General features: G+C 58.0%; 1 protein-coding gene across 1 annotated transcript; it reads left to right on the plus strand.

The window, feature by feature from the left end:
* Positions 1-170: 170 nt before the first annotated feature.
* Positions 171-27,273, plus strand: ASIC4 (acid sensing ion channel subunit family member 4). Its single transcript, XM_081584289.1, has 12 exons — positions 171-384; positions 2,011-2,077; positions 2,888-5,036; positions 20,730-20,874; positions 20,963-21,090; positions 21,280-21,442; positions 21,980-22,036; positions 24,002-24,155; positions 25,562-25,653; positions 25,730-25,809; positions 26,125-26,229; positions 26,411-27,273. The coding sequence occupies exons 3-12, from the start codon at positions 4,071-4,073 to the stop codon at positions 26,522-26,524; spliced, it is 2,004 nt and encodes a 667-aa protein (XP_081440415.1). The 5' UTR covers positions 171-384; positions 2,011-2,077; positions 2,888-4,070; the 3' UTR covers positions 26,525-27,273.
* Positions 27,274-27,321: the final 48 nt, after the last annotated feature.

A 27,321-nucleotide genomic window follows, 5' to 3' on the forward strand; every position in this document is an offset into this window, starting at 1 on the left:
CGCCACGATGACTCCTGGCTGCCACCAGATACGAACGCCAGTGCCCTTGGCCCTCTCTCCAGCCTCAGCTCCGAGGTTGCCAGCTGCCTACCCGGCCCCACATTGGCCTCTCCCCACCCCAACCCTCCCCCGACATACTCCACGGACTTGGTCAGCTTCTGACCAGCCGAGATTTTGCTTGCATCTTTCTTCCCTCCCTGCCCTCCCTTCTCTGTCCCCCGCCCCTAGTTCCTCCAGCTGCCCCCTCGATGTCAGACGTGGTCCCCTTCAACCCCCGCGTCACCCACTGCCTCGGCCTGGACGGACCCCCAAACCGGATGCGGGGCTGTCGATGCCAGCCACAGGAGAGGGGTCAAGGCTGGGCTGACCTGGCCCTCGGACAGGGTAGGGGGGCCAGTGGGGGCAGGGTGCTGGCGGCCAGTGGGGGCAGGGCCCGGCAGCGGGACGCTAACCCTCTTCAGTTGCCTCAGATCACGTCTGGGCCTCCCCACCCCCTTCGCTGGGACTCTCATTAACCGCTTCTCCTGCCTCGTCCGCGGCATAAATAACCCAGATAAATCAGCCGCCGTCCGCCCCCCGCCCCTCGGCCCCCGCACAGCCCGTTTGTCACCGCTGCTCGCTCACCAGCCAGGACTGGCCCAGTCCCGGCCTCCGCCCCCCGATCCGTGTCCCTTTCCCACCCACGTCTGTCCCACACTGGCTGGTGCCCTGAGTCCCCAGCAGAGCCAGGCCTGGGACAGGTATCAGCTGGGCTGTGCAGGGTGGCCGGAGGGTGTACTCTGAGATCTGAGGGCGGCTGGGGCCTTGCTCTAGGACCATGCTGTCTAGGAGTTTGGGGGTCATGTCATTTACGAGTGGGGTCACCCAGGCTGGGAGCGTGAGACCCACGAAGAGGTGGGGGGAAGGGGCAAATTCAGCTTAGCTTGGGGGTCCCGGCTGGGAGAAGAGGCAACCCAAGACCTGGGGGCTCGGGACAAGAGAGCTAGGAACCCCCCAGCTGGATCCTGAGAGGCCTCCAGGTCCACCTTCTGGAGCACTTTGCCCAAATAAAACCTCCATGCCCCCTACCAGGGGCTCTGAGTCAGAACCCTCCGGCCCTCCCTCACCTATCCGCCCCCCATTCCCACACCCTGCCTGGTCAGGCCGTACAGATGCCACTCTAATCACTGCCTCAGTCCATCCACAGAGCTCTCTGTCGGGAAGCCTACTTCAGCTGGCTGGGGGTGGGTGGAGAACTGGACTGGGGAACAAGTCTGGGCAGTGGGGCCAACGGGAGGGAGGGAGGGAGGGAGGGTGAGTGGAGGATGCCTGGCTAAGGCTTCACGTCCTGACCCTGCCCTTCCCCCCTCCCCCCAACTCCTCCCCCCGAATCTGCACCCACATTCCCATCCCCAGAGTCCTGGGCAGCCCCTCTCTCCTTGCTCACACCGGCCCGGTCCAGCTAGCCACACGTGGCCCTGATGCTCACTGCAGGGGGCAGCCGATCCCCTGGGAGTGGGTGGGAGAAGCAGGGGGGAAAGGGAAGGGGGAGCTTGGGCGCAGGGCTGGGGGTGGGGGTGGGGAAGAAGCTGGGCCGGGCCCCAGGGACCAGCTGGGCAATGAGCCGGGGAAGCAGCCGGGAGGCTAAATGAGGGAGATTATCACCCAACTGCAGCCGGGCAGAGAGGGAGGCAGGCAGGGAAGCGGGGAGAGGGAGAGGAGAAGGGATGGAGGGGACCAGAGGGGAAGGGGGTGTAAAGGGAACGGGGGTGGGGGTGACAGGGGAGGCTGGAGGGATAGGGGGGAGGCCAAGGGATGGGCTAGAAGGACATGGAGGGGCTCCTACTGAGCACAGCCATATTCCCGGGGTCTGGGAGACTGGATGGTGGGGACTTGGTAACAATTGGAGACAGCTGGCTGTGGGGCAGTGGGGGGGTGGCGCTTGCGGCTCACTGCTGCTCCACTTCGCAGTGGCCTGGAACTCCCCTCACCACCCTCCGCCCCCTGCCCCCCTTATCCCCCCCACACCAGGTTACCACCTAACTTCACTCCTGCTAGAGGCTGAAGGCTTCCTGACTGCACCCTCAGGAGCAAAAGGGTGTGCTTTGGGCTCACGATGGAGGCCAGTTATTTTGGGGAGCACGACCTGTGTTCTCAGGACGATTTAGTAACACGCACGGAGTCCTGGGCGGCAACCAGTGCTGAGGGAGAACTTGGGGGTAGCTCCCCGTTTTCTTGGCAGAGCCCCAGACTGAAGTAACCTTAAAAAAGCAATTAAATCACCTTTAAAAAAAAAAATCAATACCAGGAGAAAGGGGGAAGAGAGAGGCTGGGGAGGACAAGGAGGTAGGGGAGGAAGTGCTGGAAGAGTCTGGTGGTCTACAGGGAGGGGTGAGCATGGCAGGGGCAGCGATGGGGGCTGTTGGTGGCCACTTGGCGACTCTGAGTGCTAACTCAGCAGCTGCTCTCAGTACGAACCCCTGTCCCCTCTGGGACTTGGCTAGACGAAGCTCCTGGCCCCAGGGGTCTGGGCTCCTCAGAGTGAAGGAGCTGGCCCAGCCAAGGGGCCCCTGAGGAAGCTACTTTGATGAGAGGCTGGGGCCAACCCCGGCAGGGTGCCACACAGGGCTGGGGTTGGGGGGGCTGTGTGTGTGTGTGTGTGTGTGTGTGTGGGCTCCATGCTTGGGTGACCTGCAATGGACACAGCCTGACCTGGGCTTTCAGCCAAGGGTGAGCAGAGCCGTTCCCTGCCCCCCTGGGGAGCCACCCCGGGCCCCTTTCCAGGGCAGGGCAGGGCAGGCCTGCCGCAGGGGAGGGGTGGCCGCTGGGCAGCGGGTGGACCTCAGGCTCTAATCCCCGGCTGCTGCCGTTTCCCGCAGATCGATTCCCTTCTCACTTTTTTTTTCAGCTGCTGGTTCCGCGGCTTGGATCGATGGAGCCGCCTTCCCCGCCCCTCTGAGCTTCCTCTCCCTGCTGCTCATTAGTGCCCCGATTAATCAGCCCCCCCTTTCCTCTAGGGGACAAGTGCTTCCTCTCCCATGAGGGCGCTCACTCTCACAAAGCACACCCCCCTACCCCCAGGACACAGGCAGCTCACTGTGACCACCCCACCCTGGGGGTACCCTGGCATCATCCCTTCTGGGCCAGCCACCACGGGCCCCATCCTGCCTCTCCTCCTCAAAGCACGGCCACCCCAGCGCTCCCCTGCCCCTCTGCCTGGCACCCCCTGCGCCTGCTTCTTTAGGATTGCATTCCCTCCGATTCAAACCCAGCACATCTGGGCTCCCTCCAAACCCCCATTTGGGCCATACCCTCTCCATGCCATACCCTCTCCCCCACATCATACCTCCTCTGCTCCCTGGCTTGGCCACCCAACACGTTCCCCGCCCCCACCACAGGCCTGACTGTGGCAAGGGATTTGGAAAATATTTGGGGAGGCAAAGTGGCCACAGATGCTTATGCCGGCCAGGGTGTCCTCTATCCCAGACACACGAGAGACTGAGTTTGGGGATGGAGATGAAGCAGGGGAGAGGGCGGCCAAAATCGGAGAGCAGGCAGGGGCATGGTGGATGTTAAGTCTGGACCAAAGCTCTAAGGAAGTCAAGTATCTTGATGGAGCCATCAGTGACCCCTTGTCTGTCTTGCCTGCTGTTCTCTGCCCTCCCCTCTTCCCTCATTCAAACAAGTGGCTTTCCCAAGGAGTTCTCTGGAAGGTGCTGTGAGTGGGGTAGCGAGGTCAGGTGGTGGTTGGGTGCTGGTGTCAGGAGTCAGGGAGTCCAGGAGGTGGGGGATGGGGTTGGCTGACCCTTCTCGGGGTATGGTCCAGAAAAGTGGTAGAATAAGCTAAGGACTCTGGGTGCAAGCCTCTTCCCTGGTGGCCTGGGAGTGGGGCCAGGTGGGGACCCCACACGTGACGAGGGTGTAGCAAGAGTTTGAGGGCCTCCCGATGAGGTCCCAGGCAGGGACCGGAGATCCCTGTCCTGGGCTGGGGGCTGCCCCCTTCCCCTGGCCTGGCTCCTGCCGCCCGTGCCGCCGGTGAAACGCTGTTGACATGTCCTGAATTATTAAGCACGGGGTGGGCTCCAGAGCACATGCTGAGCAGAGCGGCTGGGGCTGCACGGCGTGGCGGAGCAGCGCTCGCTCCCTCGCTCACTCGCTCGCTTGCAGGGACACACGCAGGGGCTGACAGCTGTGCTGGTGCTGATAAGGGAAGCCACAAGGAGACGATCGAGGAGAGAGACAAGCGGCAGCAGAGGCAGCAGAGGCAGAGGCATCATCAGGGCTGCGGAGCTGCTGGGAGTGGGAGTGACTCCCCCACCTCGGGCCCCCACCCTGTCCCCATCCTCTCCCCCGTTTGCCCTGAGTTTAGAAGAGCCGCTGCTGCCACCGCCACCACTCCGGAGGGCACCGGGGGCTGCTGGCCAGGGAGGGACAGGGGCAGGAAGGCTCCGGCTGGTCCCAGCAGCTGGGGACAGATGCCGATCGAGATTGTGTGCAAAATCAAATTTGCAGAGGAGGATGCGAAACCCAAGGAGAAGGAGGCAGGGGATGAGCAGAGCCTCCTGGGGGCTGCTCAGGGGGCAGCAGCCCCCCGGGACCTGGCCACCTTCGCCAGCACCAGCACTCTGCATGGGCTGGGCCGGGCCTGTGGCCCAGGCCCCCATGGACTGCGGAGAACCCTCTGGGCTCTGGCCCTCCTCACTTCTCTGGCTGCCTTCCTGTACCAGGCTGCCGGCCTGGCCCGGGGCTACCTGACCCGGCCTCACCTGGTGGTGATGGACCCCGCTGCCCCAGCCCCAGCGGCCGGCTTCCCCGCCGTCACCCTCTGCAACATCAACCGCTTCCGGCATTCGGCCCTCAGCGACGCCGATATCTTCCACCTGGCCAACCTGACTGGGCTGCCCCCCAAAGACCGGGACGGGCACCGTGCCGCCGGCCTGCGCTACCCAGAGCCCGACATGGTAGACATCCTCAACCGTACCGGCCACCAGCTCGCCGACATGCTCAAGAGCTGCAACTTCAGCGGGCACCACTGCTCTGCCAGCAACTTCTCCGTGGTAAGTCCTGCCAGGCGGCCTGGCGGGCCTGGGGTGGCTGGAGGCTGGCGGTGGGGGTGGGGGTGGCGTGCAGGGCATCCTCGACAGGGCTTCCCCTCCTTCCGCCGCCAGAGGCTGGCCTCATGTCACCCCCCAGCCCGGTGTTTCCCTCGGGGCTCCCCGGCGGGGAGCAGTGGACGCTCCTGGAGGCTTACCCAGCGGCTGCTGCTGCTCCTCCGCGGGCTCTCCTGCTGCCGCAGCACCCGGGTCTGGGGGGCCGGGGGTCCTAGAAAGGGCCCCGGGGGGGGGGCCCGGAAGCCAGTCAGCTTGCTGGGAAGGGATGCACCAGGCCACGGCCAGACCAACTGACCCCTGCTTTTCTCTTACTCCCCTTTTCTTCTGTGGCCGCTGGATTTTTCTCCCCCCTCACCAAACAAGGGCGATGGGGAGAGCGTGTCTGGGGGCTCCAGCCAGGGAGGGACTCGGGGCTGCATCTAGGGGAGCTGACCCGGCCTGCAGACTGGATAGAGCCGATCTTCGCGGACACTGGGTACCAGTGTCTAGTGTCTCTCGCCGTCTCTGTGTCTCTCACACACACCCTCTTTCATGAGCTCCCTCACACATCCCTCTTTCATGCTCCCCTCCAGCTTCTCCCCCTGCCCAGGCCCTCCCTCTGTTTCCTGGTTCTTGCTGCTCCCTTGCCTGGCTCTGGCTCTTACACTGAGAATCACTCATTCACTCTTACGAGCGTGGCTCACCCTCACTGCTGCCCCCAGCACACGTGTGTGTACAACACACACATACACGCGTACACATACGCACACACACACCTACTGCATGGGGACATAGTTCCTGCACACTCTTTCACACACACTCAGCGTCCCTGTCGCTACACTCATGTGCACACCTGCACACCCACGCACGCGTCCAGAGAGCTACTCATCCACGTGCCCACAGCCCAGCCCTTACTCAGCCGCCCAGGACAGGGTCCCTCACTGGATGCCGACCCATCTTGTGACCCCAGCTACCTCAGCCCCTGCTCCCTGTCTCACATATGTGTGAATGAATGCAGACACATATACACTCTCACGTGGAGGCGTGGAGCTGCCCTCCCATGCACGCCTCCCATAATCCAGGTGTGTGAGGTGTGTGTGTGGGGGTGTGTGTGTGCCTTGTACGCTGTCTGTCTGTTGGTGCTCCATTCACCCACAGTCACAGGCTGTCTGTTATTCCCAGGGCTTGAGATGCTGTCCCCGGTCCAGTTTACTCCCGGCATTATGTATGTGTGGAGTGTGGGGTGTGTATTTTCATTCTTGTGACCATGCCCAGCACATATGCAAATACATGGCATCAACATGGTGCTCACCCAGCCCAGGCTTTAAAACCCAGCCCCAAATGGGGGACTCTTCCTTGTCATGACCCGGGGCCCACCACCCAGGGTCTTCTTCACTCATTGCCTCAGTAGCACCAGGAAATACGCTCCAGCCATGTTCCTGCCCCCACCAAGCCTGCAGCCTCTGGGTGCTCCTGCCGTGGGGTGGGGGCAGTTGGGTGGAAATGGAGGAAGGGACGAGAAGGAGGATTGTGCTGAGAGAGGAATGGGGGGGTGGGCGCTGGCCCTGTGGTCCAACTACACACCCCTTCTTCCAGGAAAAATCACTGCTCTCAAAGCAATTGTCCCTAAGGAGTGTGTGAATGTGGCCTCTCGGGTCCAAGGGGCTCCTCCTGCGACATCCCCACCCCTCCGGGTTGGTGGGGGGACAGAGCCCAGTGTCAGCAGGTGTTGTTGGGGCAGAAATCAATGGGGGCTTTGTGTCCCTGAGTGGGAGTTTGTGTCCCAGGCCCCAGTGCGGGGGTGGAAGAAAAAGGGGAAGAGTGATGAAACCCCAGTGGGGAGGGAGAGATAGGGGTCGAGAAAGCAAGGTAAGGGAGGCCGGAGGTTCCTGCCTGGCCTCCAGGGAAGGGGAACATGCCTGCAGGATATGGGAACAGGGAGTCCCCGGATCAAAGCTGGTGAGTCCCTTTGAATGTGGGGATGGCCAGGCACGGGTGAGGGTGGATCTCCCACAGGCCCTTTGCAATGGAGGGAAAAGGACCGAAGATTGTGGTTCTCTGCTCTGGCTGCAGCAGGACAGTGAGGGGCAGAGGAGCAGAGCCAGCACTGGGGGACAGGGATGTCCCTTGGGCCCACCTGTCCCCCCACCCAGCCTGGGCCCCGTACCCTTCTCCCAAACCCCAAACCCCATCTGCCAAGTGGAACTCTTCCCTGGACCTGGCATTCTAGGGCTGAGTCCTTATTGCCAGTTTACTATGGTCTGGCATTATGGTTGGGATGGGAGGATCCATGGCAGTGGGGAAACTGGGGGTGTGCTATGTGGGCAAGACTAGAGAAGGGGTATGGAGAGACAAAGACATCAGGTTCTCTGATGGGGACGTGAGGTCACAGTAGACTCTGTGGTGAGAATATGGAGCCCATGATGGGGATTGGGGACCCATGGAGGGGAGACAGTTACAGGGATCAGTGATGGGAACCTCCAGCCCATGGGTGCTGAGACAGTCAGTGACAGCGATGGATGGGGTGTGGGTAAGGGGCTGGTGTGTGTTTTCTGCTGCTTTCCCCATTTTCTCCTTCCCACTCCCCACTCTGCTGTGACCTTTCCTCCGAATCCAAGTTAATAAATGTCACATTTTCCAGCCTATTTTTACTCTGGGTAATGCACCCTCCCCCAGTCCCCTCAGCTTCAGCTCTTGCTTTTGTTACCACTGCCATCGCTCTCACCCCCTGCTCCCTAATGTCCCCTCACCGCCTCCCAATCAGTCACTCAATCAACACAGAGTTCTGAGCACCTACTATGTGCCAGGCTCCCTGCCAGGTGCTGTGGGGGTGAAGAACAAAGAACGGGGGAGCCCTGGTCCCAGTCCCTGTCCTCAAGCAGCCTCCAGTCTCGTGGTGGGGCGGGGATGGGGAGACTTCAGAGCTTAACCAACCATGCAAGAGTTAACCAGCCATGCAAGCACTGTCAGGAGGCGCCAGGATTAATTGCCAAACGAGGTACATGGATAGTGAGAGCCAAGGTTCGGAGAGGCACTCTGCTAAAGAGGGCTGGGAAGGCTTAAAAGGGATGAGGCAGGCTGGGCTAGGTCTGGGGAGGAGGGGAGAGGGGTGAGAGAGAGGAGAGGGCTCCTGGGTGGTGGGGGATGCTTCCACCTCTCCACCCATACGCCCCTCCACCTAGCTCACCCCATCTCTTCTCTTTACTGCCACCCCCCCACCGCCTCACCCAGTCTCATACCAACCCATTCCCACCACCACCTCCTCTTTCCATCACCACCTATATACTCTCTCTTCCTCCTCCATTCCTACCACCATCGGCTCCCCCACCCCAGTGTGCCAAGCCCCATCCATACTTTCCCTGGCTGTGGCTTGCTCTGAGCCTTCCCACTTACTAGAAGGCAGAAATCACTGTTTCTCCCTAGGCTTCGTTTCTTCAGCTGTAAAATGGAGCTCTAAAACTCAGCATCTCCTCTCATCTGGGGATTGTATGGTGAAGCAATCAAGTGTGTGGGTTCTGGAGCCAGACCGCCTGGATTCGAACCTTGGCTGTATGGCCTTGGAGAAGTCAGAAAGCTGCTGTGAGCATTCGCTTCTGTATTCGTTAAATATAATAGTAGAACCTAAAAAATAATTGGGTGGTTGTGATAATCAAAAGAGATGGCTGTAAAGGGCTTAGCCCACTGCCTGGCACACACACACGTAGTGTGCACTCAGAGTGTCAGCTGTTAGAAACGCCACCACCCTAGCTCCTGGCTCTCCTTAACCTGACTGTTCCCAGCACCACCTGCTGTTTTCCAACCATGTGCTGGCATCTTTGCTGCTCTCCATCACCTAGCCTTGCTCCACTCCTGACCCTCGAGCCCGCACCCCGACTCTTTCATAGCATCCCCATGCTCCCCACCCCTCCCCAGGATTCAGGCACGTGTGTGCATGCAAAGGAGTGTACACACTCGCAATCCATGCTGACCCACAGAACACTCTGTGATGATGGAAACATCCTGAATCTGTGCTGTCCACGGTGGTCGTCACTAGCCACACTAGCCAGGGAGCATCTGCGGTATTATTAGCATGACGGAGGACCAACATTCCATTCAAACAGCTGAGCGTGGCCAGTGACTGCAGTATCGGACAGTGGGGCTCCAAGTGGTCATGGGGCTCCAAGTGGTCATGGGGATGAGGTTCAAGCTGCCAGGTTGGGGAGGGTAGGCTTTCCAACTGGCGTCAAAGGATATGAAGTGGTGGCAGTGGGCTGTGATCAGAAGTCTGGCCTTCTACTAAGGTCCCAGTTTGAGCCAAGGATGGGGCCTGTGCCTGGGGACATCGAGGTGTCTGCTCACCATGTGAGCAGGTACACCTTACTTCCCAGGTGTAGGATGTGACCTTGGTCTTTTCCGTTCTGTAATCTGGAAAACTGAGGCATGGAGAAGGTGGAGAATCCGTGAGGAGGTAGAGGGAGGCTAGCTCGTCTCAGTTTGTCCTTTGGGGTATGGGCAGCCCCCCGGAAGGGCAGGTGACCAGGGAACTGTGTGCGTTTCCCTGTCTCTATCCTCTCTCAGATTTCTCTCTCCCTCCCAGCCCCCCTTCCCCATGCGCTGGTGACTGCCTTGACTATTAATCACTCGCCCTGTTCTCTTCCTCTCTACTAATCAGGCACAATTAGACAAGGCCTCTTCCAGCTGGGCAGTCCCCCTCCCTGCCCTCTTCCCTCCTCTCCAAGACCCACCCCAGCTGCCATCAGGATGGCTCTGAGGCAGAGGGAGCAGCAAGTTGCCCTCGATCACTCTCTGGCTGCCCCAGCCCCCAGTTGGAGGCTCCTCCACCATCTCCTGCCTTCAATCCAAGATTCCACCTGAATCTGCCCCTTCTCGGTGTGGTCAGGCCAGTACTGACAGTCTCCATGCCCGCTCCTTGATTGTGGCAGGGGCTCCTCTGCAGACATCCCAGTTCCATAGCTTTGCCTGAAGGCTGCCCCTCCTCGCCCCCTTGACTCAGGAGGGCAGAGGTTTCCAGCTGAGCTTGGTCCAGGCCACTCATCTGCCATATGAACTTGCCTCTGACCCTCACTGCCAGTCCAGCCCTCTGTGCCCTCCAGCCCCACCTTCTCCCGAGGCAAGAACCGGGAGAACATTTAACTCAACAGCTAGTTCAGGGTTGGTCCTGCCTTTCACCCAGTAGGGAAGGGTGGGGGGTGAGAAGGGAAGGTCACTTACCCTTGGGAGCAGCAGCTTCTCAGCCTCACCTGACTGTTGCTCTCGGGTCAGGATGCCCGGTTTTGGGAGGGGGGGAGTCTTCCAATTTATCCAGAGAAGCCGAGAGTCTTGATTACTTTAATTAAAAATTTCTTGATTAAAAAAAATAATTCCAAGGGCTACCTACAACTTGAACTGCAGAACTCAGTGAGCCTGCCCTCCCCGCTGCGGGCCCCATCACTGGCTGCTGCCCCTCTAGCCCACCTGAAGGGGGCGCTCTTAGCCTGGGTACCTCTCATTGGCTAGTGGCGTTGCTGGAGGGGGATTTGAGTGGCGTGGCCCAGACACCGCGGGCAGGCACTGTTACTGTACCCAGGGCTGGTCTGCAAGGGCAACGGGGAGGGCCAGGAGGGCCGTGCCTCACCCGACCCCACTCAGCAGCCCGGTGGCTTCTTTATTAATCAGGAATCAGCCTCTAGCTGGGCTCATTATCAGCTCAGCTTCTTGTGGCACTGCCGGAAGATGCTGATTAGCATTTGAAGAAATGGCCCCCGCATTCGCGTCTTCCCTCCGTCTCCCCTACGTGTGCTCCTTCCGGGACCCCCGACCCCTGCCCTTTTGTTCCCTCTCCTGGCTGGTGGCAGGGCCGACTCCGCCGCCAAACCCAGACTAGGGGCAGAAGAGATAAGGGATTTGAGGGGCGGGGGTGGGGGGTGGAGGTGGGGGCAGGGAGGCAGGAAGACCTCAAGGAGCACTCGGAGTGCAGAGCTTCAGGGCTACTCAGTTTGGGGCCCCTGAGTCAGTGAGTCCCACGAGAGGAGGAGGGGGAGTAAAGGCGGAGTGAAGACTCAGGGTGGTCTCGAGAGATGGATAGTCTCCCTGGAGGAGGGGGGTGAGAGGGCAGCTTCAAGCTGAGTTATCAGTGTTTCCCTGCCCTTCCAGGCTCTCCCAGTAATGCCACCTCCTTGGAGCAGTGGGCAGAGAGGGTGGGGACAGTCAGAACCGTAGACAGAAGGCATGAGAGGTGTTTTTTTTTGGGGGGGGAGGGTAAATCCCGCAGGAGGCTTAGGGTCTTGGAGCCATCCTACATGAATTGGGGGTGGGAGGACAGAAGAGACGCCCCCCCCCCCCAGGGGTGGAGATCAGAGGCTTCAGAGTGCTGTTTTCCAGAAAAGGGAGGGGCGCCTGCAGTTCTTCCCCGGCTCCCAGTCCCCAGGACGGGGCTGGCAGCACTGAAAATCCAACCCACCCCCCAAATGTTCACTATGCCCTTGGGACACCCATTTTGAGTCAGAGGGGGAACAGTTACAGAAAGACAGGCAGAGGCTGCAGCCGCCGAGGCAGCAGCGAGAGAGTTCAGAGAGGAGCCACGGGATGATTAAGAGGAAATGGAGGATTGATTTAGGAGGAAAGATTAAAGGAGCTAAATCCGTGGCGCTTGGCTCAGCGGTGACTAAGCGTGGACAGGATAATAGCTTACAAATGTGTGAAAGGTGTAAATACCAAACGGGGGGAGGGGAGGCGGCTTGGCGGTCAGGGGAGTGGGGCTGGGGGGCTGGGGAGGCCCCCAAAAGGGCAGGGGCTCCTCTCCAGTGGGGATGCAGCGCAAGCAAACGGGGGTGTCGGGGAGCCCGGGTTCCCAGCAGGGGTTCCATTTCGTGGGCACAGCTTCGCCGGCTATGCTACCTCCACGTCCCACTCTCGCCCCGCTGAGGATCTGAGGCCGCGCGGGTTCAAATCCCATCGGAGCCCCTCCGCGGCCCTGGGCACCCCGCCTTCCTCTCTGCAGCCTTCCGCTGGGGCCCCCGCCCGTCCCTGGCCGAGGAGGGCTGCGAAAGGCGGAGTCTCCCTCCGCGGTGGAAGCCTTTGGCGCGGCTGTGTGCGGAGGTCACTTTGCCGAGGAGCCGGGAGCCGGGGGAATGCAAATGAGGCAAACCTAGGGAGGAGAGCGGAGAAGCCCGGAGGAGACGGGAGGGAGGGCGCCCGGGCTCCGTGATGGATGCCTACCCCGCGGGAGGGACGAGGGAGGCGGCGAGGAGCGCCAGGCGGTGGGTGCGGCCCTCTGGGTGCGCGTGGGCCCGGTCTGGATGCTCAGGTGCACCCGCGGGTGGAGGCGATGGCACACCCACCGCTTCCTTCTAGTGCCCGGCTCCTGAACTCCTGCCGGGCTACGGGTGCGATTCACTGTGCAAGCAAACTCTTTTTAACTACTAACTTTGCATCGAAGGCTGGAACATCAGGGAAGGACTTCGTTACAAATTGGAAATATTCCTGCCTGCACGACTGGGGCTTCCCTGGTAGCTCAGACGCTAAAAAAAAAAAAAAAAAAAAAAAAAAAAAAAAAAAAATCCGCCTGCAATGCGGGAGACCTGGGTTCGATTCCCTGGAGAAGCGAATGGCTACCCACTCCAGTATTCTTGCCTGGAAAATTCCAGGGACAGAGGAGCCTGGCGGGCCACAGTTGATGGGACTGAGCGACTTTCACTTATGCAAGACTGACTTTCTAGGGTTTAAGGCCTATGCGGTCGCTACTGGGAACAGGTCGGGCTGTTTACCTGGGTCCCGGGAGCTGCCCTCTCTCCTCCGCCATGGAGACGCGGCGCTCCCTGAAATCGCTGTATTCTCCCACGGCCTCACGTGCTCCTGCTACCAGCTCCCACTCTCCTCAGCCTGAAGTCCCAAGGCCTTGACTGTCTCTTACTTCTCCACCACTGCTCATGCATTTACGTTTAGACAAACATCGTGCCCATTTCCTGCTAGACTCACAAGCACCTCTACCTTGGAGAAGTCGCCTTGAAAAGTGGCTGGGGGCTGGGGTGTGCTGCGTCATGGTCCCTGTAGGGGAGGGGGCCAGGCTTATGGGGTGGGGGTCGTGCGTGCTAAGTCGCTTTAGTCGTGTCAGACTCTTTGCGACCCTATGGACCGTAGCCCGCCAGGCTCCTCTATCCTTGGGATTCTCCAAGCAAGAATACTGGAGTGGGTTGCCATGTCCTCCAGGGGATCTTCCCTACCCAGGGATCTCTTATGTCTCCTGCATTGGCAGGTGGGTTCTTTACTACTAGTGCCCCTTGGGAATCCCTTAAGGGGGTGGGGGGGAGTATGCTCCCTGGGTCTGACTGTTTTGTGATCAGATGCCCTTCCTGGGTGGGTGAGTGCTCTTGCTCTGGGAAGCTTGACTGTCCAACCCAAGTTGAATTCCTGTTCCACAGTCATAGGACTTGGATCCGTCCCCTTATCACAGCCCACATCCCAGCTACTAACATTTGCTTGTCCCGGGGATTGTTGGTTTCGTGTGCTTTGTTCTCCACTGTTGTACACCTGGCTCCCAGCATTGGTGCTCAACAAACACTTTTGGAATGAATAAACGCCTCTGGGGCCAAACAGCCAACTCCTCCAGGGCAGAAGCCAGCGATTTTGTTCTCTGAATTATCCCCAACAGCAAGCACAGTGCCAGGCATACTGTACAGGCTCAAGGAACAGCGTAGGACAAGTAAGCCTGATGTGAACGCCCACTACTTCATGAGCTCCTGCTAGTCTTTGGGGCTGTGCCAGGTGTGTATCAGTACACAGTGGCCTTGAGCACAGAGTCCCATGCCCCTGACCTGGTCCCCTCCTCTGCTACTCTGGCCTGGCCTCATGTGACTCTCGCCTGCTCCTTACCCTCTCTGGTCTTCCATTGTCTTGTCTGTAAAATGGAGATGTTAAGACATCTCCAGTGGAGGGTTTTTGTGAGAATTAAGGTCCCTGGGTTGGAAAGCTCCCCTGGAGGAGGGCATGGCAACAGACTCCAGTATTCTTGCCTGGAGAATCCCATGGACAGAGCAGCCCAGCAGTCCTATAGTCCATCAGTTCAGTTCAGTCGCTCAGTCGTGTCTGACTCTTTGCGACCCCATGGACTGCTTTAGTCCATAGGGTCGCACGAAGTCCGACACGACTGAAGTGCTTTAGCATGCATGCACACAAGGAGTTAATTTATATAAAAGGCTTAGGACTGTGCTTGGCACAGAGTAAGCACTGAATAAATGTTAACTGTCGCTATTATTTATGTATTCAATACATTTTCTCTTTTTCATTACACCTCCAACGATGCCTATTATCATTCCCATTTTACAGAAGAAAAATGGAGGGTCAGAGAGGTTAAATGACTGAACCCAAATCCCACAGACAGTGCAGGGCTGCTGGCCTGCACCCTCCTCTGGTAGGACAGCCAGATCTCAGAGCCTGGGGGTTTTGCTTTGACAGCATTTCATCCTCGCCCACAACTGCTGAGAGAGCCTTTACCAAGGGGCATGGTGCCCAGTGAGAATGGGCCCCTGAGGGATCCAAGGTCAAATGGCTGCACCATCTTGGCATGAAGACTCCTCAGTTGGGCTCCCCCACTTTCTTGAGCACCTTGCATGCATCTCTTAGGACTTAACTCTGATCTTCACTATGAACCTCAGGAGGAGGAATTACCATTACTCCTTTTACAGAAGAGTAATCTGAGGCTCAGAGAGGTTAAATCACCACCCAAGGTTGTTTGTCCAAGGCTGGTGGCAGAGCCAGGATTTGAACTCTGTTCTGTTAGACTTCAAAATGTGCACCTGTTTTTCCACCTTATGAGTCTTATGTGGATCCTTTCCCAGCACCACATCTGCTGGCCGATCTCTGCCCCAGTTTGGATCTTATTGGTCTCCACAACACCCTTATAACTAATATTGAGGCCTCATGTATGTGATTTTACCTTGCAAATACCTTTCACCTACTTCATCTCTTTTGAGACTTATAACCAACCTGTGAAATAAGGCGATCAGGAATTTCTATCCCCACTCGACAGATGAGGAAACTGAGGGCCAAAGTCAGTAAGTCACTTTACTAACCAAGTTACACAGCTGTCACTGGTGGAGGGAGGGCTAGGACCAGGGTCTACTGACCTCCAGGGTGGGTAATGGAGGTTAGTGGACAGTGCTGGGACCCAGTGGGGGCTGGGGGCTGGGGGCTGGGTTCTAGTTCTGAATGTGCCCTCTTTTTTCTAAATGCCCTTGGGTATGTCCCTTGCCATCTCTAGGCTTCAGATTTGGCCTTTGTACAATGAGGCTTTGGACTGAGTGACCTCCCAGTTCTGACCAGTGCAGATACCCCAGGCATTTTGAGTTGGCACTGTCTTCCCTGGTGAGGACAGAGAAGGAGGAGGCTTTGAACCTGGATGCTTGGGCCACCCCTGAGTGAAGCTGGGGCCAAAGAGCCATCTGACCTGGGATGCTAGTCACGGTCCACTGCAGATGAAAACATAACCCCTTCCACTGGCTACCCTGGACCCCTGGGCACTGTAGGATTAAGGGGAGTTCGTTCCAGGGGCTGAAGTGAGAGGCATGGGGCTGGACCACATCAGGGGAGGGCTGATGGAATTTGGAGGGATAAAGCTGCCGTGGAAAAGAGGGGTGGGGGGAGGTGCCAAGGCCTTGGCAGAGGCAGGGTGCCCAGAAGGCACTGGAGATAAAGCCCAGGCTGCAGATTAGTGCTGGGATTAGCCCAGCCTCGGCTGCTCCTGGCTGCTTCTTATCTCCTGGAGGCCCAGGGCCCTCTCCCCCACGGCTCTGAGCCCTGGCCCAGCTAATTGCCTGTTAACCCCGTGGGCTCCATGACTACAGGGAGGATGAGGGGGTGGGATGGGGTGAGGGCAGATACCAGCCAGCCAGGGAGAACTTTTCAAGGCAACGGGAGCTGTGGACAGATGGAACTCAAGGGGCTGAGAGTTCTCAGCCATTGCTCAGAGGAGCACCCTCTGGACAGGTCGCTCCTAGTCTCTGGTCGTTGGTCGTCATCTGGGGCAGACCTGGAAAAGCAGGCAGGGAGAAGGAGGGAGGTGCCCTTGAGCAGGGACTCTTGGTCAGGGAGGTGGTTTCAGGCCCAGGGAAAAATCAAGAGGAGGAAGACAAGAGTCAGACACTGGATACCTAGTCTAGGGGATAGACAGAGAAAAGCAAACAGGTAGAGATGCAACGGGCAAAAGAACAGAGAGGCGGGGGGAGGGGGGTGTAGCCAGGCCAATGGGAAGAAGGCCAGGCCAGGGAGATGGACAGGCGGACAGAGGGCACGGAGCAGAGACACAGGCCAGATGAATAATTGATCAGATGCTGAGGACAGAGAAAGACCCAAGAGGATGCAGAGGGTTGAGAGACAAACAGATCAGGGGACGGATGGGGAGGCTAGAGAGGCAGACAGACCCAGGCCAACGCTGAAGGGGTGGTGATCCAAGAGGGACAGGCAGAGGGCTGGCAGGAAGTAAGCTAGGGGAGGGGTCCAGGGGTCTGCCTGCAGTGCAGACACAGTCCTGTCTAGAAGCTGTCCAGCCCAGGCCCAGAGGGGCTCCGCCCACGTCCAGGAGGGCAGACCTAGGAATGAGGGCAGAGAGCAAGGGAGAGCTGAGAAGAGGGAGAACCAGGCGGGAGAAGGAGGTGTTGCTGAGATGGGAATAGGCTCAGAGGCTGAGGCTAGTGGTGGCAGATCTGGAAATAGCCTCTCAGTCCATCGGGGCACATCCTGGCCCAGGACATGCCTCTTTCCGTGGCCGGACTCTGGAGCCTCAACTCCTGTGCACACACCCTCCTCTGGGGCCAGTCCTTGGGGAGAGCACAGTGGACAGCTAGTGGGACCTTGTGGCTGAGCAGCCGTGCCGTCTCCATGGAAGAGGCTGTGGACTGTGCTGCCACCAGGGTTCTGCCACTTAGGAACCGGCAGCTCCACCCGCTGCTGCCTGCCTGGCCCAGGGACCGTCTCCAGGGCAACGCTCTGCTCTGCCCAGCAGTGGGGCCTGACCGGGGCAGTGCAGGTGGCCTGGCCCTGCCAGTCTGGCCTGTCCACTCCCTGCAGAGCATTGTCCATCAGACCCAGAGTCCTTCCACCCATCTTCCTTTGTCACCTTCTCTCTGCACAATCGCCTCGAGGGCAGAGGTACCAGGTAGCCACCCCCACCTGAAGCAGTTGGAACCAGAGCCTTCCTAGTTGGCTCTGCCCTGCACAAGGCTAGTCTCAGTGTCATGTAGTCTGTGTCTCTGCTTGTGTGATGGAAGGATCGGGCAGGGAGGCGTCCCTGGCCCCACCCAGGTTCAGACTCAAAAGACACAGGTTTGATCCCTGGGTCAGGAAGATCCCCTGGAGGAGGGCATGGCAACCCACTCCAGTGTTCTTGCCTGAAGGATCCCATAGACGGAGGAGGAGGCTGGCAGGGTACAGTCCATGGGGTCACAAAGAGTCAGACACAACTGAAGTGACTTAGCAGGCACTGGGGATACCAAGACGGTGAAATGGGGGCTCCCAGCCTCAAGGAGTCCACGGTCCCATGGGTGAGATCATGACAGTGGCCAGGGGTCAGCGTGAGTCGCTGCACGCGGTGGGGCACGTGTGAGCAGCTCCCTACCAGGGTCCCCCATGCAGCCCGGTACCTTGTTTAGGTGTCCCACTGGAGCCCGCACTGAAAAATGGCTGCAGCAGCAAAAGCTGATTCCAGCATCTGCTTGGCCCAAAATAGGAAGGGGGTGAGTGCTTTGAGAATTGGGGCAAATGCTTACATATTCTCCCCCTTCTACCTTTCCCACACCACTGAGGATCCAGCGATCTTGCCCCCAGCCCTGTTCAAAGCTCTTTTCCCTCTGGGGTCATGTTGTGAAAACACAGATGCAGAGTTGAGCTGTCTTGCTGGACTCTGGCCCTTTTGTCTAGGGACTTTTGACCCACAGTGTGGTCTGCAGACCAGCAGGTTGTTAGAAATGCAGAATCTCAGTCTTGCTCCCCAACACACGTTTGCTGACTCAGAACCTGCCTTTTCACAAGACCTCTAGGTGCTTGGTGTGCACATTAGAGTTTAAGAAGCACTGATCTTGGAGACCTTGGCAAATCAGCCAACCTTGGGACCTCAGTTTTCTCATCTATAGGATGTCGAGTGGCTGTGAGATTCGATTGGAATTGGAAAGAGCGTGTGAAGCATTGAGCGCAGTGCCTGGGGCAGAGTGAATGCTCTGGGACTATCAGCCATGCCCACTGCTGCCCCACTGATGGATACACAGCAGGGAGCTGGGGCAGGGGTGTGACGGACAGGGTCAATGATGACTGGAACCCAGCAGCTGGCATGGGTGCAGAAGGCAGAGGGGAGGGACAGGTGAGGGACTGAACCGAGAGGCAGCAGATATGGAAAAGAGAGTAGGAGAGGTGTACAGGAGTGGAGTGAATGGGAAGGCGGGATGGAAGAAAAGGGTTGAGTGTTGAGACTCCAGTCTCATTTCGGCTGGATGGGGCTGGGACAGGGGCTGGGACTTGGGGCAGGGTAGGCTGGGGTTGGGGGAGTTGCCAGCACTGGATGATGGGAACCCCTGAGTCCTGCATCTATCTCAGTCAGCTCCACCTCTCCCACTGGTTAGCTGTGTGACCTTGAGCAGCTCACATCACCTCTCTGAGCTGCGGCTTCCTCATCTGTAATCATCAGGCTAATTAAACCTATCTGATACCAGGGTGGCCGAGGAGATGCAATGGGGCAGCAGACGTTGCCCGGTTTTGTAAACTGCACAGTGCTTGTTATGTGAGTCCTTTTGTGTTGGGAATCTGAGGCGGGGTGTTTGGGTGATAGAAGAACTGTCTGAGAGGGAAGAATTAGCAGGATCATTAACCTAGTGGAAACGGGGATGTGAGACAACCCTGCCCCACGACGGGGGCACCCCAGGTCTCCAGTTCCTAGAACTCCTCACTGCCATTGCCCTCAACCCAGCCCTCCTCTTTCCTCAGCCTCCCTCTGGAGGGAGGCGTTTAGGAATCTTTTCCCTTACTCGGCCTCCTCATGCCTCTCCTCTCAGCTTCACCAGAGTGAAAATGTTCCCGAGGAGAGGGGGAGAGAGGGAGAGATTGAGTGCGCTGACCTCCTTACCCCCAGGGAAGCTGCTGCCTGTGATGGGTTTGACCCGGGGGCTGGTCTCTATGGGGTGAGCCAGGCAGGGGGGAACTTCCATCTGCCTCCCTCCCTCAACCTCCTCCCCACCCTCAGCCGCTTGCAACTAACTCCCAACCGCAGCTCGGTCCCCGCCGGAGCTTCGGCTTCCATCTCCGGGGCGCCAGCGCCATCTGGTGTCTATATGGGAGAACTCTCCGCAGAGGAAACCGGGGATGGGTTTCGTTCAGCGCGGGTCGTCTTTTCTTAAAGCATCTCTTGTGCCCTGCACTGGGGATGCTCGACTCACTGCCTCTGTGTAGCATGAAGTCGAGTGAGGGATGAAGACCGCTGCTCAGGGAGACAAACAGATAAGCAAGGTTATCTCAGGTCTTGATGAGTATTTTGAGCAAATCCACAAACACGCTGGTCAGGGAAGGGTGACACTGTGAACATGGGTGTGGCCTATGAGTGTGCATCTGAAGAAGGGACACGTAAGCTCAGGTTTAAAAGATGAGCAGCTGAGCCATGCCAGCTGGGTGGAAGGGAGCATTCCAGGAGAGGGAACTGCATGTACAAAGGCCCTGGGAGGGATGTTGCTCCATAAGTTTGAATTTGTCATGGAGATCTGGGGGGTGGAAAAGTAGGAGAGAGGCAAAGGTCACCTCTCGGGGAGACTTTCAGGCAAGGAGGGAACTTGGCTTTATTCTCTGGGGAATGGGAAGCGGTTGTTGGACTTTAAGATGGCAAGTGATTTGATTGGATCTCCGCAGTTTAGAATGAGCGCTCTGGCTACCGTATTGTGAATGGCTTGGCAAAAAAACTTTAAACACACCGAAGCTCAGTCATGTCAGATTCGGAAGGGGGAGGCAAAGGCAGATGCAGGGACACTAGTTAGGAGCAGCCTGCCACCATGGCTGGAGGGAGATGATAGTGAAAGTGGGACATGAGATGGAAGGAATGGATTCTAAATAGATTTTGGAAGTAGAATTGCCCAGGACAGCTGCTGGATTAGAACCTGGTCACCCCTGTTCCATATCTCAGCAACCAACTTACCAGGAGAGGGAGATTTCAGGGATTCTGACTGTAGAAACTAGGTTGAGAGCGGGGCCCTTTACTCAGAGGAGGAGAAGGAGTCAGGGACAGGATTTCGGAAAACATCAAGAGTTCTGCTATTGATATGTGAAGCTGGAAAAGAAAACTGCAAGTGTTGGTCACCCAGTCGTGCAACACCATGGGCTGTAGCCCACCAGGCTCCTCTGTGCATAGGATTTACCAGACAAGAATACTGGAGTGGGTTGCAATTTCCTTTTCCAGGGGATCTTCCCGACCCAGGGCAGATTCTTTACTGGCTGAGCCACCAGGGAAGCCCCATTAAGCTGAAGGTGACTTTTAATCATCGAAGAGAGGATGTCAGTAGAAAAGATGGAACTTGAGGGAGCTGCTGGGCTGTAGATTGGTTGCTGGGATATAGGACAGGGGTGACCAGGCAGGTCTGGTGGCCCTTACAGACCATCAAAGCTTAAGGGATTGTCTTTCATCCCGCACCCCGCCCCTCCTCTCTCTCACCCCAGGTCTATACTCGCTATGGAAAGTGTTATACCTTCAACGCGGATCCGCAGAGCTCGCTGCCCAGCCGGGCAGGGGGCATGGGCAGCGGACTGGAGATCATGTTGGATATTCAGCAGGAGGAGTACCTGCCCATCTGGAGAGAGACAAGTATGCAGGCGGGAAAGGGACAGGGGCTCCAGCCGGGATCCTCTGCCTGCAATGAAGGTTTCCTAAGGACCCCATCTCCACTGTGCAGACGAGACATCATTTGAAGCGGGCATCCGAGTGCAGATCCACAGCCAGGAGGAGCCACCCTACATCCACCAGCTGGGCTTTGGAGTGTCCCCAGGCTTCCAGACCTTCGTGTCCTGCCAGGAACAGCGGGTGAGCATGCCCACCTGGGTCCTGGATTGGCCATGGGGCGGGGCTTTTGGGCCCAGAGTGGAGGCTGACTGGATCTGCCCTCCAGAAGCTCACATCCCACCAGCCCTTCCATGGCCTTTGCTGGGGCTGTGGGTGCTGGGGGCTGGGTGAGACTTCTGTGTGTGACTCCATTGTGCCCCGCCTCTTTAGCTGACTTACCTGCCCCAGCCCTGGGGCAACTGCCGATCGGAGAGTGGGCTCAGGGAGCCTGAGCTTCAGGGCTACTCAGCCTACAGCGTGTCTGCCTGCCGGCTGCGCTGTGAAAAGGAGGCTGTGCTTCAGCGCTGCCACTGCCGGATGGTGCACATGCCAGGTGGGCACCCCACCCCCACCAGCCCTCCGTGCCACCCTGCCAGGCTCCAGAACCTCCGAGGGCAGAACACTGCTCATGTGCATGGGGGCAGGTGCATGTGTACGACCACATGTGTGCACGTGTCTACCCACGTGAGGGTACCTGGTCTGTGTTTGGGATTTTGTGCATGTTTTCACATAGGCATATGGGGTGCCCACATGCATATTAACATGTATCTATGCCTGTTACTATGTATCTCTGCATACATGTACTTGTGTAACCTGTACTTGTGTACTTGGGTTGTGTGCACGTGCTTCATCACGTGCATGTAAATGCATGTGCATAGTCGTGTCCATGTAAGCGTGCATGGCTTGCATGCGTATATGCACGCATACATCTCCATGCTTCTATGCACAAACACATGTACATTCATGCATGCACATATATGTGAAAACATGCACATGTGTGCACATGAACATGTGTGCCCACATTTGGGAATGTGCAGGGTGGAGAGTGAATGGAACCATAGACTCCAGGGATAATCTTCTCTCCTTTCAGGCAATGAGACCATCTGCCCGCCAAATATCTACATTGAGTGTGCCGACCACACACTGGGTCCGTGCTGCCTTCTCGCCCTGCCTCTCCGCCCCACTCCTCATCATCTCTCTGTCCACCTTTCTCCTCACTGCCTTGGCTCCTCCCCTCCCAGTCTCTTCCTGGGGTTTTTCCTGGGGGCTGAGCCTTACCTCATACCTCCAGGGGTCTGAGGACCTTTGCAGGTGTGGTACTTGGGTAAGTGGAGGCAGCGGGGAGGGAGGTTGCCGAGAACCGGAACTGAGAGTGAGGGGCGGGGCTTCTCATCTTGGTCCAGCAAATGAGCTTGCCTCTCTGGGAAAGGGAAATGACTTCTCCCTTGGTGTGAGGAAAGGTGCATTGCTGGCTACCAGTGTGGGTAAGGCAACCCCTTCTGTCCATAGATCTCGCCTGATCCACACTTCATTCATTCATTCATTTATTCATTCTACAGATGTTTACAGCCTGCGCTGGTGCCAGAGGTAAGAATGGGAATAAGAGCCCTGCTCTGTGGTGGCTCAGATGGTAAAGCATCTGCCTGCAATGCCGGAGACCTGGGTTCGATCCCTGGGTCAGGAAGATCCCCTGGAGAAGGAAATGGCAACCCACTCCAGTAATCTTGCCTGGAAAGTTCCATGGACAGAGGAGCCTGGTAGGCTACCGTCCACGGGGTCGCAAAGAGTCGGACACGACTGAGCGACTTTACTTCCTTACCCAGCAGGGGTGTGGATGGGCATCACAATGCAGCGTGTTAGTCCTTGGGTAGGGGAACCTCAGCGATTCTATGAGGCCCCACCAAAGACAGGCAGCCCCACCTGGGCAGGCAGGGAGGATTTCCAGAGGAAGTGATGTATGAGCTGAGGTTTGAAGGGTGTAGAGGAATCAGGCAGGTGAAGAGGGGGACACTTCTAGGCGGTGGGAGCAGCTCTTGCTAAGACTTGTGGCCAGAGAGAGCGCACGTGAGTCTGTGGCTCTGAAAGGTCAGTGTGGCTGGAGGGCAGAGAACAAAGGAGGGCATGGTAAGCGCAGAGGAGGCTCTGGGAAGCCAACAGTGGCTTAAGGCCAGGCAAGAATGCCTTCTGCTTTTACAAAGGGAACTCTGATGAGATGCGAGGATGGAAAGGCGAGGAGGAAGAGAGGAGGAAGGCTAGACTCAGGGTGACTGGTCAGGAGCACACTGAGGAATCCAGATGCTGGCCACAGGGGTGGGCTTGAGATCCGGGGGCAGAGCCACACCTTCTCTGTCCTACAACTTCATCTGTCAAAGGGGTGACTGAAGAGTGTTTCATGAAGAAACAGATGTGAATGGGGATAAGGGGACCATAAGGAGGGGTGAGACTCCACAGAACTAGGGGCACCCAGAGAGGGACCTGTGACTGTCCGAGATGGACAGGAGCCAGGAGCTGGGGCCACGAGAGGAGAGATGAAAACTCTGCCCCAAACCAGAGGGCAGGGAGTCTAGGTGATGCATTTGGCAGAGATCAGCTTCCTGGGACAGAGCAAGGTGGGGAGAGTGGATCTGAAGGGACGAACAGAGAAAACCCAGCACACTGAGCACAGGGATCTTGCCTGCTGTTCTTCTGTCTGTTCATTCATCTACTCATCCATCCATCCACTCACCCACAGGCATATGTGAAAACATGCATTAATTCCATTCATCCCAGCATCCTCTCCAAGCCCCTCATGTGTCTGTGGCCTCACATGACTGATTAGCTCTGGTTGGTGGGCTGAGCCCTCCCTCTAAGCCACAAGGACCTCTCCGCCCCAGGGGCTGGGCAGCAGAGGGAGAAGGAATGTGCTGGGGGTTCTGCCTCCACCCACTTTCTTGGATGGTCTGAAACTGGACCAGGAAGCCAGTCTCCTCCAGGCGGTGCCAGAACTGGTCAGAACCAGCCCTCATTGTGGACATGCCTGCCTCAGGACTGCCCCGAGGCTTCCTTCCAACAGCTGGTGGGCCTCTGGGCCATCCTGCCCTCCCCCACTGCACTTGGTGCCTCTGTGTTGCAGACTCCCTGGGTGGGGGCTCCGGAGGCCCATGTTTCTGTCCTACCCCCTGCAACCTGACCCGCTACGGGAAAGAGATCTCCATGGTCAGGATCCCCAACAGGGGCTCGGCCCGGTACCTGGCAAGAAAATACAATCGCAACGAGACCTACATACGGTATGTGTGTGTGTGTGTGTGTGTGTGTAATGGAGACCACCCTCAATAGGTCTAGTATATGATGGAGTCTAGGAATGGATTGCAGCTTTGTTAATAATGAGCGTTCTGCCAGGAATGCCTTTCAGGATCTTGATCTGTTTTTTTCTAACTAACCCCTGCCCACCCTCCAAGTCACATCCTTTATCTCCGCCTCCAGGGAAGCCCTTCTGAGCCCAAATGCCTTTCATCTGAGCTCCCACAGCACGCTGTCTGCTGTCCGTATCTCTATCATTGCATTAACCTGCTGTTTTAGAACCCTCTGTTTGCGTGTCTTTCTGCCCCAGCAACTTGGGAACTGTTCAGTGCATGTCCAGTTCTGTGCAGAGGGAGAGGAACTGGAAGGGATGGGGGAGGAGCCAGGTTGCCCACAGGTGGCCCCACTGAGCCCTGGACCTGGTACCCTGCAGCCAATCTCAAATACTGAGCATCCTCTGAGTGCCAGGCCCAGCACTGGGCCCTGTCAGGATAGAGATGATTATAACTCATGCCACAGTTTGCGTATGAGGCCTTGTTTGAAAGTGTTCTTAGGCCCCAGGAGAGACGACTACGGGTGGGGTAAGGGGAGCAGTGGAGGCATGAGCTGGGCCTCTGTGGACCCCTGGTTTGGGTCCATGAGAAGAGGAGCGAGGGGGGAATCCCAGTTAGAGATGTGTGGGATGCTGCGGAGACCAGCCTGAGCGTCGGGAACGCTGTGTGGAGAGAAGCAGATAAGAGCGAAGTTTGGGCAAGAATGTACAGTGTAGCGGATCACGGGCAGTCTTGGAAGTCTGGAAGAGGAATTATGGAGTGGACTGCTGAGTAATAGGGAGCCACTGAAGGTTCTATGGGGCTTCTCAGGTGGCGCTAGGGGTAAAGAACGTGCCTGCCAATGCAGGAGACACAAGAGACTCAGGTTTGATCCCTGGGTCAGGAAGATCCCCAGGAGGAGGCCACAGCAACCCATTCCAGTATTCTTGCCTGGAGAATCCCCTGGACAGAGGAGCCTGACAGGCTATAGTCCATAGGGTTGCAAAGAGTCAGACATGACTGAAGCAACTTAGCATGCATGCATGCCCACACACATGAAGGTTCTATTGAGGTACGGGGATGAGGCAAAGTGAATGCTATTTGCTGCTTTAGAGAAGGCCAGAGGGAAGGCAGACCTGGGAGTTTTGTTTTGTTCTCCCAGGCCTTTTGCTAGCCCTCAGAACACGAAGCTAACAGGAATCTGGGCCTGCTTCTCCTCACAGCCTTTGGGAGCCTGGGGGTGATCACTGGCTTCTCCGTGCAGGGATCTCAGATCTGGGTCTGCTGGGTCTGGGATGTCCTGCCAGCTGTCTCCTTGAGAAGACAGCCACTCAGGGATACCCTGCTCCCTGTCTCTGCAGAGAGAACTTCCTGGTTCTTGATGTCTTTTTTGAAGCCCTGACCTCTGAGGCCATGGAGCAGCGAGCAGCCTACGGCCTGTCAGCCCTGCTGGGTGAGCCTGGGCCCCGATTGCATGGGGATGGAGCAGCCCAGCCTCCTCCCTCTGACCCTGCTCTCATGCTCCCCAGGAGACCTCGGGGGACAGATGGGACTGTTCATTGGGGCCAGCATCCTCACGTTGCTGGAGATCCTCGACTACATCTATGAGGCAAGGGATGGGGGCCTGGTGGGTAGGAAGAGGGGCTGGGGGGAAAGCAGAGAGGCCCGGCAGGCTTTCTGTAGACCTGGACTGGCAGGAAGTCAAGCTCAGGGTTCTTTACTAGCCCTCCCTCCTCCCTTGACTGGCCAGAAGGTCTGAGGGCAAGGAGGGGCAAAGAGAAGGGGGATGGGAGAGGAGAGCTGGGGTGTCCCAGTGGGGTTTTGCTGGGGCAGCAAGCCCTATGTGGTGGGGCTGGTGAGGCCCGTCCTTCTCCTCTAGCAAGTTTCCTGAGCCCACTGCTGTCCCCCCACCCTGAACCCCAAGGTGTCCTGGGACCGACTGAAGCGGGCGTGGCGTCGCCCCAAGACCCCACTCCGGACCTCCACCGGGGGCATCTCCACTTTGGGGCTTCAGGAGCTGAAGGAACAGGTGAGGATGAGTATGCAGCCAGTGCTCTCTCCCAGGACTGAATCCCCCCATAACCTCTGAACTAGACCTCCAGGGCAGGGTTCCTGGAGCCTCTGCCCCAGCAGACAAGGGAAGGCTGGCTGTGTGAGGCCCGGGGGCTCCACTTGATCTCTCCCTGTCCCCCTCCCTCTTCACCTTGCAGAGTCCCTGCCCAAGCCGGGGCCATGCTGAAGGCGGGGGTGCCAGCAGCCTGCTTCCCAACCACCACCACCCCCACGGCCCCCCAGGAGGCCTCTTTGAAGACTTCGCTTGCTAGGATGGTGCTGTGTCCAAAAGGACCCAGGAGTCTGAGACTCCTCCCTGAGTCCCCACTGTGGACTCTGGCTCCTGGGACAGGAGGCCTGGTGGCGGGGGGCCCAAGGCTGAGGGAGCGAGGGTGGTGCCCACTGGAAGGGTGGGGACTCTCATTCACCCTGGCGCCAGCTGCTTTGCACAAGGCTTCCTCTTGTGCACACTCTCCACCCCCAGGGTGGTGACCAGGGAGAACTGGAGACTGGTACGTGGGCCCCTGTGGAGGAGAGAAGGGGTGGGGGAGGAAAGAGAGAGGAGGAAAAAGGGGCCCACCCCAGCAGGAGTGGAACCCTCTGTACATTTGTATATATTCAGAGAGGACAGGGTGGGGGTAGGGTACCTATGTAGAAGGCGGGTGGGGCAATGGTGATAGGGGTGGGTAGTTTAGGGACAGCCGGGTCCCCAGCCCTGCAGTGTCAGCAGGAGAGGGCAAGGCCCCCAGGACTCAGGACAGCTGGGCTGGTCCTGCTTCCTGCCCCGCTCCAGACCCAGCTCCCCTTTCGGCAGGGGACTGGGTGATCCAGCCGGCCTGGCCCAGCTCCCAGTTTGCCCTGCCCCAACTCCACTCCCCGAAGCCTGCGCCATGGGGAGCAGCAGCTCTTCCAGACCTTGGCTGAGCTTGAGGGTGGGCAAGGGGGCTTCCTCAGGCCTCTCTGCTTCCGATCTGGTTTTATAAAGTGCTCACAAAATTGGGAATAAAGAGGCATTAAGAATTCTCTGTGTGTATATGTGACTAAGCTGGGAGCTGGGGCGTGGCAGGGC

The sequence above is a fragment of the Giraffa tippelskirchi genome, chromosome 3 (assembly GCF_054371585.1).
Source record: "Giraffa tippelskirchi isolate mGirTip1 chromosome 3, T2T-mGirTip1v1.2.pri, whole genome shotgun sequence".
NCBI lineage: Eukaryota > Metazoa > Chordata > Mammalia > Artiodactyla > Giraffidae > Giraffa > Giraffa tippelskirchi.

Bases quoted from the DNA above. Each gene is read 5' to 3' on its own strand.
- ASIC4 (XM_081584289.1), top strand. From the start codon at position 4,071: ATGCTGAGCAGAGCGGCTGGGGCTGCACGGCGTGGCGGAGCAGCGCTC. The intron at 24,156-25,561 runs GTATGTGTGTGT...CTGTCTCTGCAG, and splicing joins CGCAACGAGACCTACATACG to AGAGAACTTCCTGGTTCTTG. The intron at 25,810-26,124 runs GCAAGGGATGGG...CTGAACCCCAAG, and splicing joins TCCTCGACTACATCTATGAG to GTGTCCTGGGACCGACTGAA.